Consider the following 18,581-nt stretch of genomic DNA (forward strand, 5'->3'; position numbering starts at 1 on the left):
AATCTGTAAGTTCTCCCTCCATCATTACCTTTGCTGTCTGTTTATTGTATATGGCTTCTATTGCTTGAACAAATTTTCTGGCAAAATCCATCTGTTCCAATAGTAATAACATAAATCTCCAGTTCACGTTGTCAAATGCCTTTTGAGCATCTAGAAATATCAAAGCCATTTGCTTTTCAGGATGTGCCTCATAATATTCCAAAGTATCCAAAATTACTCTCATATTATCTCTAATTTGTCTCTTTGGCAGAAATCCATTTTGATCTGGGTGGATGAAATTGTTTAAGTATTTTTTAAGTCTTTCTGCTAAAATTGAAGCAAAAATTTTATAGTCTGCATTTAATAGAGAAATAGGTCTATAGTTCTTAATTTGCAGTGGATCAGCCTCTTCTTTTGGAATAAGTGTAATATAAGCCTCTGACCATGTTTTAGGTATCATCTTCTTTGACATAGCTTCATTCATAACTTCAAGCAATGGAATGCTCAGTGATTCTTGAAATGTTTTATAGAATTCTGCCGGAAGCCCATCTGGACCCGGTGCTTTCCCATTATTTTGTTTCTTAAGTGCTTCAGTTAATTCCATCATTGTTATGTTGCTTTCTAGCATTCCTTCAATCTCTTTAGGCATCTTCGGTAGGTTAGCATTCTGTAAATACTGTTTAACTTTTTCTTCATCAATATTCTCTTGTTTATATAGTTGCCCATAAAAATCTCGAACAATTTCCTTTTTCTCCTTGTTACCATAACAAACTTGGCCTTGATCATCTATTAACTTCGATATTTTTCTTGATTCTTTCTCTTTTCTCAATTTATATGCTAGCCATCTACCTGGTTTGTTTGCATCTTCAAAATAATTCTGTTTAGCATTTCTAATTTTCTGCGCACCAATTCTTCTTTCTCTATTAGTTCCATTTTATGTTTAGTTATATCCAACTTCAATTTAATTTCCTTTTTCTGTGGCATTTTCTGTAATTCTTTTTCAAGTCTTTTATACTCATCTTCCAAGATCTTAGTGGCTTGCCTTTTCCTAATGTTCTTTCTTCTTATATAATCTATTATCAAACCTCTAACATATGCCTTCATTGTATCCCAAACATTCTGCGATGAAGTATCTTCTTTTTATTTTCCCTAAAGAAAAAAACCAATTCTTTCTCCATCCATTGTGTAAAATCTTTTTCTTTAAAATAGTATTGTTTAATGTCCATCTCGATCTTTTTTTTTGTCCCTTCCATTTAATTGTCATTGGGCTATGATCTGCCCAAGTACTTGTTTCAATATTTGTTTCTTGAATATTAGATATTAATTCTGATGAGATCCAAATCATATCCAATCTGGACCATGATAAATGTCTATTTGAATAAAAAGTATATTGTTTAGCTTTAACATTTCTTTCTCTCCAAATATCTTTTAAGATTAATTCATCTGTCATTTTAAAAAAAGATTTAGGGAGAGTCTTTCTATTTTGCTTTGTTGTTGTTGCTATATAATCCAGTTTATTGTCCACAATTCCATTAAAATCTCCCATCATAATTATATTAACATAGTCCAGTCCAGTTATTTTCATGTGTAATTTTTATAAAATTCTTGTTTATCATTCGGAGCATAAATTGCAATCAAAAGTATTTTTATATTATTGTCCATTATTTCCACCATTAATACTCTTCCGTCTTCATCCGTATAAATCAATTTTGCTGGGATGACCTCTTTGATGTATAGAACCACTCCTCTTTTCTTACATTGAGTCAAAGAAGTAAATATTTTCCCTAATTTTGGTTGTACTAACAATTGTTCATGTTGTTTTTTGATATGTACTTCTTGTAAACAAATTATATCAAATTTTAATTTCTCTAATTTATGAAAAGTTTTCCTTCTTTTAACAGCTGAATTGAGTCCATTTATATTCATTGTAATCAATTTTTTTTCTTCCATGATTATGCTTTATATTTAGGTCTAACAGCTCTCGTGGATCTCACTTCACGCTGTTCTTTACTATCCACCTGTCCACCTACTGCACCTTCCTCTTCTTCAATCTCCAGTTGTTCCTCTTGTTCCCTCTTTCTCTCTGCCTCTGCTTCTCTCCTTCCAAAAATTCTGATGGAAAAGTTTTGCTTTCTCAATTGAATCAATTCTATGTCTCTGTTCTTGCCATGTAAACATTAATCCTTCTGGAATCAGCCATCTATAATTCACTTCCTTATTCAATAACATTTTGGTCAGGAATCGATATTCTCTTCTCATCTCTCTCACTCTTCTGGGTATTTGTTTTAAAACCACAATCTCTTTGCCTTTGTATTTCAATATCTTCTCTCTTACAACTTGTAGTATTTGTGTTTTGATGGATTTTTTGGTAAATCTAATATGGACTTCCTTGGTAATTTATTTCTCATCGCATATCTTGTGAAAAACTCGGTATACCTCATCTATTCCATCCATCATCTTTTCCTCTGTAATTTCCAACGCATCCGCCAAAATTTCTATCATTATCGCAGCCAAGTTTTGTCCTTTTTCTTCTTCTATATTTTGAAATCTAAGATAGAATTCTGACCTCTCATCTCCCACCTCAACATCCCACTTTTATCTTGTTCAACCACTGTTAATCTACTGTCAATATTTCCAATCTTCTCCTCTCTTTGTTCACCTTCTTCCTCAATTTTTGAATCTCTCATCATACTTCGCCATCATTTGTTGAATATTTTCAATTTTTTCATCAGTCTTCCCTGTTCTTTGTTCAATATTCTCTATTCTTTGTTCAATGGCGCCTGATTTTGTCTTGAGATCTTGGATTCCTTGCATAATCATCTGTAAAGTCACTTTTCTTGTTCTTTATCTTGCTTCAACATTGTCTGAATCAAGCGTTGTCCAGCTGGTGGGGAGGCAGAGGTAGAAGTAGAAACGCCAGAAGATATGGGTTTTCTGCTCATTTTGATGCTTCAAGACCTTCAAATTCTTTTTAGCTTTTAATCCAACTGGTAGAATAGCCAATTATAATCCAAAATGGAAAAATCCAATAATAAAAAGCCCAATAACAAAAAAAAGGAGAAAAGAAGAAGAAAAATCTTCAGGTTCTTCTAGACCCTAATCCAATTATGAAGTAGTCCAAAGTAAAAAAATGAAAAATAAAAAGAAGAAAAAAAACCAAAAATAATAATAATCTTTAATCCAATTGGGAAGTCTCAATAATAAAAAAGAAAAGGCAGAGTGGTCCAAAAATATAAATGAAAAAGCAGAAAGAATCCCAGTAAAAAAAAGGGAGAAGAAAAGAAAAATAAAGAAAAATTCTGAGGCTTTCCTTTAAAATAAAAAGCAAAAATAAGAATATTACTAAAAGTAAAGTTTACAGAGAGGCTGGTGAGTAGGGGTACACGACTGAAAAAAGATTTTAAAAAAAGCAAACACACTGCACTCTATTTATTTGTCCAAGGCTCTTATTATGACTCCCTTCTCGACAAGCTTCAAGGCCAAGCCTCAAGTGTTGAAATGTTGATAAGGGTCCAGGAGAGCACCTGTCTGCTACGCTCTCCCTCTATCTTATCAAATTGAAATATCCTTGAGAAGTAGTCTTTTCAGAGTTCTTCTCCAATTCAAATGAAATATTTTCAAACCTCTAGTTGGCAGTGTTACAGAGTTTCTTAATCCACTCCCCCACCAGCCAGAAAGACATTTTTTAAATTGAGCAAAAAGAAAAGTATTAGCATATATATATATATATATATATTGATTTTTAATTTTTTTTTTTTTTTTAGGATAGAGGCTCCCTTTGGCTATTGTTTTTTTTTATATATATATATATATATATATATATATATATATATATATATATATATATATATATATATATATATATATATGTTTTCTTAAGTTTTCATGGTACTTACATGTATGGTGTTCGGCTTGGTTCGGGTATTTTCCCACGTCATTGTAGTTCTTTTAAAGTTGTAGCAACGTTTCAGCAGAATCTCATCTGCCATCATCAGGCTTCTGTATTGGCTTCTGTATATATATATAAAGAAAAAAAAACAATAGCCAAAGGGAGCCTCTATCCTAAAAAAAAAAAAAAAAATAAAAATCAAAAAGGAGCAAATATATATAAGAGAAAATTCAGTCCGGTTAACTACAAAGTCGCACTGAAGTTCCAAAAAAAAGGTAAGAAATAGAAAAAAAAAATCCAAGCCTCAATTTGACATCCCTTTAAAAAACGCCGCTCATACAGTTTTGTCAAGAAAAATCTCACAGATTTCTTCTTATATTCAGAGTGTCCTTTCAAAACTCAGCTAATTAGCAAAAAAAAAGTTTCTCACCCAGCCGACATACTTTCACTCTCAGCTCTTCCTTACCGGAGCTGTCCCAACTTCAGCAGCTATGGAGGCTGCCTCTCCGCCGCCAGCAATAGGACTTCTTCCGGATCGAACCAGGGACTTTGCGGTGTCCCTGGGATCCAGGAAATGTGCCCTACACGTTCACCGTCTCTACGGGACGGTTTAGGTCCGTTAGGACCGACCGGGGGCGAAAATATCAGCTGTTATCTCGGAGCCCGGAGATTACAGCTGTAACGCCGAAACGAAGCTCCGCCTTCTTCCTTCAGTAGATTTTGAATGCTAATTTTGCAAAACGTTCAAATAGCTTTGGGCCCGTCTATCTGGCTACGGGGCCTTTTGACACCTGTCACACATTGTGCATATTTTTCACGCTTACAACCATTGCCAGCATCCCCTTGGTCACGTGATTTATATTCTGATGCTTGGCAACTGGTTCATACTTAGGATGGTTACAGAGTCACGTGATTCCCTTCTGCAACTTTATGACGAGCAGAGTCAATGGGGAAGCCAGATTCACTTAACAACCGGGTTACTAACTTAATGACTGCAGTGATTCACTGAACAGTGGTGGCAAGACAAGATCATAAAATGGGGCAAGGTCCATTTAACATCTGTCTCACTTAACCACAGAAATGTTAGGCTCCTTTGTGGTCGTAACTCGGGGACTACCTGTATTTGTGTTGGGTTTAAGAGTTGAAAGCAGCTGTCACAAATAGTGACGGGGAAAGAGCAATAATATTAAGATGGAGAAGGTTTAGCAGCACTGCAAGGAATGGATTGAGTTAACGTACTTTCAGAGCTCACCTTGGGATTTGTTTGAGCAAATGATTTCAATCAGAAGATGTACTTTAAAAAAATCAAAAATAAAAGTTTTCATTTCTGGTGAAATTGCACCCCTTTGATTATTATTATTATTTTTTAAAAAGCTCCTAAGGGGAAGCATTATGTAGCAGCAAATCATCTTTAAACATATGCCATTTTTAAAGCTGACTTTTTAAGACTGAGAACTCTGGTTGTGATGCAACCCTTTATTTAACGAGCTGCCTCCTGCGAAACTTTGATCTGTTCTGACAGGACTTGGCTGAGATTTCCAGCATCCTTTTTTCATTAGCGATCAGTGTGTGCCTCTCTCCCTATATTTCTACAGAAATGGCACCTACTTCTTTTCAGGAATGCCATCTGCTACGCTCCTAACCAAGGGCAGGGCTTGTCATAAATCTTGTTCAGAACCTTGGGGACTTAGCAGACTGTCTGGCAAATCTGCTGGCTTTTCAGAAAGGGGTAGGGTCTCTGGCGGAAGCAACAACGCTGCTCTCTTTTTTGAACTCTTGTGCAAAAGGAAACCCCAGACAGCTTCAGGGAAGGGGTGGGATGGCAAACGCTCAAGTAGGGTAATAAAAATAATTAGCTTCCTTTTTTCTTTTTTGCATCTTCACTCTTGGCGATGGGGTACGTGTTCTGTCTTGATTGAGGGAAAAGTAGGATAAAAATGTGATTTGGGAGAAGATAGGAGAGGATTGGGAAGGAGGGAGGGAAGAAGGAAGGAAAAGAGAAAGGGAGGCAGGGAGGGAGGGAGGGAAAAGAAGGAAGGAGGAGGGAAAGGATGGAGGGAGGGATGGGAAGGACTCGCTCTCTTGGTCAATTAAGGAAAACAATTAATCCTTGGCTTATGACCACAACTGAGCCCAAAAATTTATGTTGCTTGTTAAATGAGTTTTTCCCCCATTTTATTAAGTGAATCACTGCAGTTGTCAAGTTGGTAACAGTTTAGTAAGTAAAGTTTGTTAAGTGAATCTGGCTTTACTTGTGAGAAGGTCCCCTAAGGGGAATCCCATGACCCTGAGATACTGCAACCGTTGTAAATTTGAACCAGTGGCCAAGTGTCTGAATTTTGATCTCGTGACGATGGGGATGCCACAAGGGTCATAAGTGAAAAATGGTCATAAATCACTTTTTTTCAGTGCCACTGTGACTTCAGATGGCTACTAAATGAATTGTTGTAAGTCAAGGACTACCTGATCTCAACTGACCAATTTGACTTTGAGAGCATCCCTTGTTGTAGGGGACAGAGATTGCAAGGAACGGTCACCATAGAGACTGCATTTTTAATTCTTGACCACAGGTTCTTTGGCTGCTATTCACCTCGTAGCTCTTCCTTTTTTCCTCTCCAGAAGCTCAGATCTCATTATTTAATATCTGGAAGACTCCAGCCCATTTTAAGTAAATGGATTCCAGGTCAATCTAGCTCCATGTGTATTATGAATGCACTCAGATTGGTTTGACCCCCATGTATCTCTTTTTAATTGAATTCTCTGCAAATTGCCAGCTTAAGCTAAATCACCTTGGGGTTTTGCAGAGCTATAGTTGCAAACCACAAAGTTTTTGCTCATAATAAATTATTAGGAAGAGGGCAATGCTCTGTCCCACCACTTTGATGGTCAAAGTACCACATAGGTTTTGTGTGAAGGAGGAACCGTAACAAAGGCGTCCGAATGAATTGTCTCAATCATCCAGCATTCCAAAGGTGCTTTTTCAAGAGGCTTTCTTTGTTTTTCCTTGAAGACGTTTTGCTTCTCATCCAAGAAGCTTCTTCAGTTCTGACTGAATGGTGAAGAATGGGAGGATGTATGTTCCTTGCAGTCATCTGGTTGCTGGCATTGTTTCTGAGAGTTGAGGCTAGTTGGAGGTTTATCTGTGCCCTCGGGATCACCGGAATAGTGCAAATAAGTGTGCAACTTTTTTGAAACTGCTGGAAAGACAGTATTGTAAACAAGAGATAGATGGCGTTGTGCCCCTCCCCCTCTATTGAGGGAGGGTTGTTCAATTTACAGCCATTTACATTAAATTTGAACAGTGTTTGAAGCACCCACAACTTTTGGAAGCAAGCCATTCCTCTGGTTAATTGCTCTCATTTCCTCCTTAGTCCTAGGTTGCTTCTCCCCTTGATTAGTTTCCACCCATTGCTTCTTGTCCTGTCCTCAGGTGCTTTGGAGAAGAGATTGACTCCCTCTTCTTTGGGGCAGCCCCTCAGATACTGGAGCACTGCTATCGTGTCTCCCCTGGTCACAAAGCTGGAAGAAGAAGAAGCAGGGAGCAAATATTTCCACTCTTTGCATCTTTCCAATTCATTCTCACTGCGTAGTCGCCTGCTTAGCTTCTCCCTTGTTTTTTTTTTCCTCCTTTGCCTTGTCGTCTCTTTGATTCTTGACCTTAAAAAAAAAGAACAAACGTACTTTACCGAAAGGAGGGAGGAAAGCCCAAATCCCAGAAATGAGATGAAAACTTTTTCTAAAAACCGTCAAAAGAACCTGTTCCACAGGCTGCCGCTTTAAGATAAACAGCTCAAGTGCCCAGTTTTGTGTAGGGATCACCTGTACAGAGATTAAGCGTATGGCAGCTGTTTTTGAGGGCAGACTCTGGGGAGCAAGCCAAGGGTTACCAATCTTCTCCAAGCTTGCATTCCTGCCTTTTTGCAGGAAAATAGGGAGGGTGGCCTTTCCCTTTTTTTAAAATAGAAAGCAGAAGGTTTTTGCTTTTTTTTTTTTTGCTTCTGTCCGTACCCTTCAAAATTCCTTGCTGATGGCAGAGAGAGGCAGCTCAACTCGGGCCATTGAATAACACTTATGAATATTTCACCACATGGTTCTAGGCCCACCAGGAGACTATGAGTTGGGTGGGGAAATGGGAGGTTGTTGTTTTTTTGCAAACTCACCTCTACCTAAATAGCCTCTGAGCTCAGTTCTGAAAGTGCACGTGCAGAAGGAAGAGAGAGGGACAGCGGGTCTGGCTCCTGGCCAGAATAAAAAGCCAGCCGAAGTATCGGGTGGCACATGCAAGAACGGCCGTGCCAGGGAAGGCAGGTGGGTCGGAGGAGGAGGAGAGCAGCTGGAAACATGACCCCGGGTGATGCCAGCTGAAGCTGGGCTGGCAGAGGAGGAGGGAGCTCAAGCTGGCTTTGCCCAACTTGGTGCCTTTTAATCAGACATCAAACTGAGCCTTAGACCAGAATTTTGCATGGGGCATATCTCACGGCTTAGCCCAACCTCACAAGGGGGTTGTGAAGATAAAGTGGAAGTGGCTTATGTAAAAAAAAAAAAGAGGCTTTTAATACAAATAGTCTTAGATTTACAGCCTTTAGATTTAGTGACCATCCAATATTATAATGGCACTGAAAAAAAAGTGATTTGTGGCTGTTTTTCACACTTACAACCATTGCAGCCTCCCCATGGCCCGTGATCAAAATTTGGACATTTGACAACTGGCTCATATTTATGACGGTTTCAGCGTCCCTGGGGGGTGGTGGTCATATGATCCCCTTTTGTGGCCTTCTGGCAAGCAAAGTCAATGGGGAAGCCAGATTCACTTAACAACCATGTTACTTACTTAACAACTGCAATGATTCACTTAACAACTGTGACAAGAAAGGGGGCAAAACTCACTTAACTGCTGTCTTTCTTAGTGATGGAAATGTTGGGCTCAGTTGCAGTCGTAACTACCTGTTCATTTATAATATTTAATTTATAAAACCAGAACGCCTTGAATTGTCTATAAAATAATAGAGGTAGGTTATTAAGTAAACAAATGATAAATAAATAATTTGTTATTTTGAAGGGGAAATGGGTTTGAGGAAAGTGCCATATTTCCCCGCATTTTGCTTTCATTCTCCGGGCCACAATTTTTCCCAAGATTTTTTTAAAAATCCAGTTCTTTAAATTAACCAGGTTAAGAACTTGGCTTTTCACATTTTTTTTCTTAAGTTGGTCTTTTTGTGGGAAGGGGTTACGTTCCTGTTTTTCTTAGTGTGGAATGCACAGCAAGTAGGCCTTTACATTCCACAAAAGAATACAACTTTATACTGTAAAGGGAAACCGTTTAGCAGTATATTTTGTAGCAATTGAGTTTTCAGGTGATGCTTAGCCAGGTCTTTGCCTGTGTCAGTGGGGTACATCATGGTTATTGCTGGTTAATTTTTTTTATTATTATAGGTAGTCCTTGATTTATGGCCATAATTGGGCGCACAACTTCAGTCCTAAGTTGTGACAGTCATAAAGCAGGTCACATTACCATGCTTGATCTGTAACCTTTGTTTGCATAGTCATTAAGCAAATGCAGTGGTTATAAAGTGAACACCGGTGTCTTTAAGTGAACACTCTAATTGTTAAGCAAACAATTCTCCTCTATCAGGTGGTGGGGTTTTTTTTTTGGCTAGGAAAGGACATAAATGCTGGTTTCTGGGGGGAAAAATGACATAAATTGCAGTCATGTGACCACCGGATGCTGCAAATGGCTGCAAATACAGGCCGGTTGCTAAGTAACCAAAATGCAATCATGTTCCCATGGGGGTGGAAGTGGACAGTGGAATTTTGAATCCAGATCATCAATGTTTCTGTTTTGCGGGAGGTTGTTCTGTCATAAAGTCAAACAGTTGCAAAGTGATTAGTCATAAGTCAAGGACTACCTATAATATCATATATCAAGGGCTGTGATGGCACAATGGTTTGAATGCCAGGAGTACAATTCCCTCAATCCTGCGCGGTTCAAGATTGACTCGGCCTTCCATCCTTCCGAGATCGGTGAAATGGGGACCCAGATGGTTGGGGGCCATAGGCTGCCTCTATAAACCACTTAGAGAGGGGTGTAAAGCACTGTGAAGTGGTATATAAATCTAAGTGCTATTGCTATTGGACACACAAATTCCTTGTGTGTCCAATCACACTTGGCCAATATCATGGCTGTCTTTTAGCAGGAATTAAAATGCAAGCTCCTTGTCTTCATTGATTTAGAGCACGGGTCTTCAAACTTGACAGCTTTAAGACTTGTGGACTTCAACTCCCAGAATTCCTCCTCCAGTCATGTTAGCTCAGGAATTCCAGGAGTTGAAGATCACAAGTCTTAAATTTGCCAAGTTTGAAGACCCTTCATTTAGAGCAATGTTTTTCAATCTCAGCAGTGTTAAGTTCTGTAGGTTTCAACTTGTCAGAATTCCCTAGCTAGAATACTGTCTGGGGAATTCTGGGAATAGAAGTGCCTCCCTGTTGCTCGGAGAATTCTGGGAGTTGAAGTCCATTCATCTTAAAGTGGCTGAAACCGGGAAACATTAATTTAGAGGGAAGTTACAGGGTGGGGGAAAAAAAGACATTTGTCAAAAGAATAACGGCAGTCAACGCTCATTTCCTTCCCTTGTTCTTCCTGCAGCCACGTCCATCCTGAAAAAAAACAAGCGGCAGAGGCGGAACAACGTCAATTTCGACCGGGTCACCGTCTTCTACTTCCCGCGTTGCCAAGGATTCACCTCTGTGCCTAGCTGTGGGGGCTGCTCCCTGGGGATGGCCAAGAAGCATGGCTTCTCCCAGGAATTCACTATGTCGGAGTTTTGCGAGCAGCAGAATATTGTCCGGCGTGAGAAGATGAAGGACAAGCTGAAAGAAGAGAAACTGAAAGCCATTAAATTGAAAGTAAGAATTTTCTCCTTTGCAAAGTGTCCCAGATTCAGTTCTTCATGTCAAGGAAGGTTTTAGGGAACTCAGATTGCTTGGGGGTCCCCGTCCCCTTGGCCCCAAAAGGCACGTAAAAGCCACTTAGCAATACAACCAGGAGTAATGTGGGAACACTAACTCTTTTTGAGGAGAGTTGGAAAAATATGTGCCATGGAGTTTTGGATTCCTGGGGAAAGAATTTTGCACTGGGCTGCATGTTAGTTACCTAAAAAAAAAAAAAAAAAACCTTTAAAAAACCCTTTTGTACATTGTTTATAAAGTTTTCATTTATTTCTTAAATCTCAGAACAACCACCAGCCCCCTTTATTGAGGTAGCCAAGAGTGAATATGGCCCCGAAACCTACTTTTGTCATTTCTCAGTGTTTTCTTTCCAATGTTATCAGGATGTTTGAGAATTTTTTTGGAATTTCTTTTGGTGGTGGGTTTATTTTTATTTTTGCTTGAAGCTGAATTTTGGAATGGGCAGAAGAGACATGGTTCTCTGTTATCTTCATTATTCTGCCCCCATCCCAGTCTAGTTAAGGCTCCCTGGGAGGAGATCATTCATTTAGAGACTGCTCAAAGTTACAATGGCCTTGAGAAATGATTTAAGACTGGCCCTTGCACTTAACAATGGTGGCAAGAAAGGTCGTAACACAGGACAAAACTCACTTAGCCTCTGTCTCGTTTAACAGCAGAATTGTTTGGCTCAATTGTCATAAGTCAAAGACTACCTGTACTGGCAGGAAAATAAACGGGGTAATTTTTCAGCACAGCACCAGGCATTTGCCGTGTACTGGATTTGCCTGGATAAAATCCCACCCGAAACTTGGTGTCAGAGAAGGGGGTGGATCTCTGACTAGAAAGTCTTTGAACTCCCAAAGTAGCCCCTTGCAGGACTGAGGGTCTTCTTCTGTCTCCCCCTCCCCAATCCAGCTGACTATGAATGGCAAGAAGCTGTCGAAGGAAGTCAGCCAGCTGACCACAGAGGATATCTTGGTGGACGATGAGGACATCAGCCACATGGATCTGAGCAGCAGCTTCTTCCTCCAATCTTACACCAACAAGAAGAGATGCGCCTTGCTCAAGTCCATGGGAGTCAAGAAGATTGATAGAGAGGAGAAGTGGCAGTTGCAAAGGATTCGCCTTTCTCGGGAAAAGTGTGGCTGTGACTGCCAAGGGTTTTGTGACCCCGAAACCTGCAGCTGCAGTTTGGCAGGAATTAAGTGCCAGGTGAGTGGCCTTCCCCGAAAGAACGCAAAAATGGCAACAGGGAGGTTAGCAGCCGAGATCGTCTGTTGCTCCTGTCAAGTTTTCCCAGTCAAGGTTGTGTAGGAACATGTTACTTGCATTAAGAGAAGCTAAGAACTAGCTATCCTGTGCAACAGGATGCCTATCGCTCTCCACCCCCCAGCCAACCCCCCAAAAAAAACATTGCGGGCTATTACAGTAAATCAGAATATATTTTAAAGCGCGTTAAAGCAGCTTGGTGTAGTGGTTATGGTGCTGGCCTAGGAACCAGGAGATGATGAGTTGTAGTTCTGCATTAAGCAGGGAAAATGGGCTGGATGACTTTGGGCCGATCACCGGGAGATGGTGAGTTCTAGTCCTGCCTTAGCCATGAAGCTGGCAGAGGCTTTTAAGCTACTCACTCCCTCTCAACCCACCTCCCGGGATTGTAGAAGGAGGAAGGAGCATTAGATATGTTCGCCTCCATTAAACAATAATAGTGAGCTAAAAATCAAACAAATAAATAAAATCTCAAAAGGCTTAATAGTTTGCGGGGGGCTAGCTAGTGACCCAATCTAGGAAACTATATTTGTATTAAAATGTTTTTTTTTAAATAGGGCATGTTTGTCAAAGGGGCAAGGAAAAATAACATTTCCCCCTTGCCCCTGTTCTTCGTTTAAGTATGCAGTCTTATTTTATTTTATTCTGATAAGATTAAAATAACTTTCATTGTCTTTTTTTTTTTATTGTAAGAAAACTGGCACATGTTAAAAATGAACATCCGTTGCCTGCCCTCAACAGAACCTGTGGTTTTATTATAAATAAATATATTTTTCCAGTAAATAAGGAATATGAACAGGAGCATTGTGAGATAAATTACAGAGCACACGGGGCAAAAAAAAAAAGGCGGGAAACAAGGAACCTCCCCCTTTACTCTCACAGCAACCAATCACAGCTGAGATTCCTTCATGCAGTGGCCAGCTCTCTAACCAATTGGCTCTAACTATGTGTTTGTGCAGTGTACAACACCATCCTGGGGGGGAGGGGTTTAAAAACAAATAATGCAGCTGAAGATATCCACATGTTTTATGTCCTGAGATACAATGGAGAATGGAATGGAAACATTGTGCGACCGATGTTGGGTGTCTCTTCTTCTAAACATTTGATCTCTCTTCCAACAGATGGATTACACTTCCTTTCCTTGTGGGTGCACTAGGGATGGTTGTGGGAATACAGAGGGGAGAACCGAGTTCAACCAATCTCGGGTGCAGACGCATTTCCTCCATACCCTCATGAGGCTGCAAATGGAAGAGAACCAGCGAAACTGTGATGAGCATCTTGAGTCTGAGCTACATTTCAGGGACCATCTTCACCCGTTTGCCTATCCGGTCGACAAGGCCGCCTATGAAGAAAGACCCGTCTCGATGATGTCCATCTTTAAGTTCAGCACCACCTTGGAGACCGTCGGCGAGAACAGCTGCAGTAGCAACATGACCGACTCATCTGTATCAACCAACCAGAGTGAGGATTTGGAAGAATTGTTCGAAACTAACCCAAAGTCACAATCGGACATCGATGACAATGGCCTGGCTCGGATCCTCCACTTCAACGATTCGAATGGAAAAGAAGACATCAATAGCGTTGGCCACTGCCAGGATAATCTGAGTTCTTTCGACCCTTCCGATTTCTTCAGCGTGGATGTGGAAAACAAGTGTGCTACCAACCCTGTTGAAGAGATAGGCTTCGGCAGCGGTTTTGGCTGTTTAACAAATATCGGTGAATGTTTGGATGAGAATGCCAATCAGGGACCAAGCGGTGTCCTTGAGGACATCTCCGCTGGGCAAGTCGAAGAAAGCGCCAGCTATTCCCCATCTTCCTTTGAAGAGCAGGACTCCAGGAGCTACATGGACCTGAGTTTTTCCTTCGACCCTTTGGATTTTTTCCACCCCTTTCCGGATTACAATCTGGGACCTCTGTATAACTCCTTGAGGGAGTATGAGAATGTGGACAACTGTACGGTTTTGCCAAATCTCCCCACTTTGTTTCAACCTGCAGATCAGAACAGCTGCTTTCTGGAGTCCTTGATTGGGTTGTCTGAATTCATCCCAGAAATCCCTGCACCTTTTTCAGACAACCAGCTTCTCGAAGATGCCATTAAATCATCTCTAGCGGAGACCATGAAGGTTTAAATTTTTATACTTTTTTTTTTCCAATGCGTGTGAAAGGAAAGAGCGGGCAGTTTCTCGTTTCCTATGGTGAATAAACATTCCTTTTCTGTGAGATGCTGGAAAGAAGATCTTTCTAAGCAGATAAATCAATATTGTTTTATTTTGGACACTTCGTGGAGAAAAAAAAAAAGTGCTAAAGATTTTTATTTTGTTTTGTTTTTTTTACTATTTGTGGAAAACCTTTTGAGATCTTAATGGCATTTCATGGGGGTGGGGTGGAAGGCGAATTTTGCAAATCCAAACTCAATTTTCTTGCATTTTGTATAAGGGGAGATGGGGAGACTTTGTAAGGAATATTCCTTGTATATCTTTAAGTTTGTGGATTGCCCAGCACCTTCCGCAAACATGCTGAAATGTTTGTGGACAATTTTTCGGCAATTGCTCTATGAGTTACAGAAGTATATTTATTGTGCAAATGATTTGCTATTGATGAAATGGGAAAACGTTTACAACCGGGGAAATAATTATATTATTTACATTATTTCTTTACTCCCCTATTTATTACAAAGGATCACCCATTTAAACAAGCTTCAACAAAGCATGGGACTTTATTTAAAATAGTGATAGCTTATATATTATGTACAATCATTTTCGTTTTGCATAATATATATTATTTATTTGTCAAAGGCTTCTTGGTTAGGCTGTGGTCAGTTAAGGTGCTGAAAGGGAAAGAGATATTTGGCAGACCAGCCCTTGAGGATTTATTTTGCATTAGGTATCCCCTTACTTTGTCTCCCCTTCGCCTCTTTTGGATTGAACGCCAAGATGATGACACTTTAAGCTGCATCTTCTCCTTCCACCCTCCCTCCCTCCCAAATTCCCTCTTTCCCTCTCTCCTTCCATAATTCCCTCCATAACTCCTTCCTTCTTTCCCTCCCTCCCTCCCTCCTTCCTTCCCTCTCTTCCTCCCTCCTTACAAGAATGAAGGAGAGAGGGAAAGAGTTCCTTCCTCCCTCTTTTCCTTTCCTCACATATCTATACTGGGGATTTGAAATCCTATTCCACAATCTTGGGTTCCTTAAGGAAAAAAAAAATTTAAGAATCTGGCATGGGAAGGTGAGGGGGGAAAGGTCTGGGAAGGTTTAACAGATTGTCTCCAAACTTTTTGTCTCTTTCCCTTCCTTCCACCTTTCTTCTGGCAGATCCTAACCTTGTTTTCTGGAGCGTATTGAATTCATTTCAAAGATGTTTTGCTTTGTAATGCAGATGCAATCTATACATTTTGGATCTAAGTTTGGAAACTTATATTATTTGCTACCTGCTTCAGATAGTTGGACAAAGTAGGGTGCATGCAGTAAAGGGAGCCACTTTTACTGAAGTTTGGAAGAATTTTGGAATATTTATGATGGATATAACTGCTGTGCAATTGTTTTGGGATCATAGCCATTGCTTAGCAAAGCATTTGAGCCTTGAAAGGTGTGAATGGCGGCGGCGGGGGGCTTCTAAATGGGTGTTCCTCAACCTTTGGGGACTTCAAGTTTCAGAATTTCTCAGCCAGCATGGCTGGCTGCAGAATTCTGGAAACTGAAATTACACGATTTAAAGTTGTTGGAGCTGATAAGCTCTGTTCTGAATGCTGCAATACAGGTGAAAGTGACTGCTATCAGCAGCCTTGAGTTCACACATTGTATTATGAAGAGCAGCGTCTTGCTACTATTTAAGGAAAGAGAGGAAAAAAAACCTTGATTTCTACAAGTTTTGTACTTGATAAAACTGGTAGTTAAATATGACAAATTATCAAACTAAACTATTAAGAGAGGAACAAAACCTATGAACTATTTAACAAAAAAAAGAGAGAGAGAGTTTACATTGTGTTATAAATTATTGTTTTTATTTATTTAATTATCTAAGGATTTGGCCATGTGATAGAAAACAACTTTATTTGTCGTTATGGCTGCCCACCTAGATTGGAGAGGTGTGGTGAGGAAGTATCAGAGAACATTTTACAGCCTTGGGAGGAGAATAGAGAAGAGAAACTATGCTATTATTTTAGAAATATTGGATATCTCTTGTGGGAAAGGACAAGGTAGATCCATCTAATTCCCAGAAAAGCTGTAGTTCTTGTTGCTTGAGTTGGGGTGACAGATTGTGATAGCCACAGACCAATATTTTGAGTGCTCAGGAGTTCCCTTGCAACTTGATGACGGATGATAGTTTTAATCTTCTTTAAAAAAACATTAAAAACAATCCTCGTCAGCAATCATGGCCACTATAGTTCAAAGTTTAATGTTCAGAGTTGGTTGGAAGTGGAGAAAACACTGGGTTTTTGTTTGTTTGTTTTTGTTTTGCTTTGGCCAAGCCAGGAGAACAAGATAGTTTTTTTTTATAATGAGCCAATTTACATGATTTAGAATGAGAGAGAAGTATTGCATTACTTGTTGCTGAAATGCTGAGGAAAACCATCTAGATCAGGGTTTCTTAAACTTGAAAACTTTAAGAGATACGGATATGGCCCCGGAAGTTTAAGGTGGCATCCATAAAACCCAGAGAGAGCTTCAATTGCACTGTTGGGGTACCATCGTGAAATGTTGGGCCCACAAAGAACCAGAGGCAGCTTCCATCTCTTGTCTCGGCCACCATCTTGACTTTGGGAGATCGTATCCTACAGATCCTCTGCATTGACTTCTTTCCAGGTTTGGCTAGGGTGCATACCAGGGCTAAAAGTTTTGCACATTTGTGCATTGCTTTCTTCCCTAGACTACCATCCTGTAAAGTGAGAAGATTGCTATTCAGGAAAAGGGAACAAGAGATAATTTGATATGACTTCACACCTTCTGGTCACCGGGAGTCTTATGGGTGACTTGGCTTTATGGGTTAGAAGTTGCCCAGGAGGGTGCATTTATGGTCTGGGAAAATTGGTGGTGTGCAGGGGGGGAAAAAAAAACACATTTTGGTCTTTTCATTGTCTGAGCTGATTGACCTTGCCCTTTGACCTTCAATAATTTACAAAGGGCCCCAAATTTCTTCCCGGGAAGGAAGTTTTTGTGAAGACAGCTGGCCCCCATCTGGTCTATGCAAAGAAACAGTTAACAAATGGTGGCAGAGTAAAATGTCTACAGAAATAATGTGACATAATCCTGCTGTGGGCAGCTTTTCTTTTTTTAAAAAAGTTATTTTGTGAATATTATAGTTTTCCCTATTTTTATTTAATTGATGGGATTTTTTTTAAAAAAAAATACCAATTTATATTAATTAATTATTTTACTGTATAAGTTTCCCCCCCCTCTGGGTACTGTTTATATATACTTTTTTGGCACTAAAGCAATCATTCTTAGAACATTCCTATTTTCTCAGCATATTTTTCTAGAAAACAGCTTCATTTTCCAATGAATGTTGGTGGGATAACAGACAGAGAAGTCTTGTTTAGCCTTTATGTTTCTTCCACCCACCTGCTTTAATTTATTCACTTCATTTTCGCACCAATCCTCATCTCAGTATGCACTGATTTGTAAATAAATGCATATTTCCTCTTTCTGCATATTATGTGAAAGGTTTTTTGGTTCAGACCCCTTGTTCTTTAAAAAAAGAAAAACCTAAGCTAAATCTGGGTATTTATTGACCTATGTAATTAGCCAATGTATTGATGGAAATAATTTGGTTTAAATGCTCTGCCTTTGTTTTTTTGGAATTATTTTTTCTGTGTATACATTGGATTCATGTTGCTTAAAGGTACAGATTTTATTTTTCCTTTTCATTTGTTGTATAAAAACCAACCAACCAAACAAACAAACAAAAGCATTATCACAGCAAGCTGCTGTCTCTCATTTTGTTGAAGCAATATGAAGAAATTTTTTTATTATCTTTTCAATTAAAAAAGAATGAAAATGAACTTTTTGTGTGTCGTGATTCTTCTCAATGGTAGATTGAAAAGGTGTGTCCAGGCGGGGGGGATATCAAAAGTGTGCTGACCAATAATCATGCCTCCCCTGCCAGCTTTGAATGTAGTGGTTGCTATTTCTTTCTTTTTTTAATTTACCACGGGGAAGGAGTTTCCCCTCTCTAACACAGAAAGAAAGAAAAGAAAAGAAAAAGGGAAGGAGGGAGGGATAAGGGGGGATTTTAAATGCTATGACATGAAGCAAGCTGTGGATACATTCACATCATAGACTGAAGTATGAACAGAATACCAGAGTTGGAAGGGACCTTGGAGGTCATCTAATCCAACCCCCTGCTCAAGCAGGAGACCCTATACCATTTCAGACAAGTGGCTGTCCAGTCTCTTCTTAAAAACCTTCATTGATGGAGCACCTGTCAAATTAGACACAAGGGCAGGTTTTCCCCCGAACGCCATCACTCTGCTAAACAAATAATTCCCTCAGCGCTGTCCAACT

General features: G+C 39.6%; 1 protein-coding gene across 3 annotated transcripts in view; it reads left to right on the forward strand.

Moving 5' to 3' along the window:
* CSRNP1 (cysteine and serine rich nuclear protein 1) overlaps window positions 1-15,914 on the forward strand; it is a 37,671-nt gene extending 21,757 nt beyond the window's left edge. For all 3 annotated transcript variants that reach the window (XM_087947703.1, XM_026678917.2, XM_087947704.1), the window contains 3 exons: window positions 10,512-10,771; window positions 11,729-12,025; window positions 13,204-15,914. In XM_087947703.1, the coding sequence (XP_087803829.1) occupies window positions 10,512-10,771; window positions 11,729-12,025; window positions 13,204-14,211 (1,565 nt within the window). In that variant the 3' untranslated portion in view covers window positions 14,212-15,914. The remainder of the gene's footprint in view (window positions 1-10,511; window positions 10,772-11,728; window positions 12,026-13,203) is intronic.
* The last annotated feature ends 2,667 nt before the right edge of the window (window positions 15,915-18,581 follow it).

The sequence above is a fragment of the Notechis scutatus genome, chromosome Z (genome assembly GCF_049901735.1).
Source record: "Notechis scutatus isolate UNSWTSFEM ecotype Mainland chromosome Z, rNotScu1.2, whole genome shotgun sequence".
Classification (NCBI taxonomy): Eukaryota; Metazoa; Chordata; class Lepidosauria; order Squamata; family Elapidae; genus Notechis; species Notechis scutatus.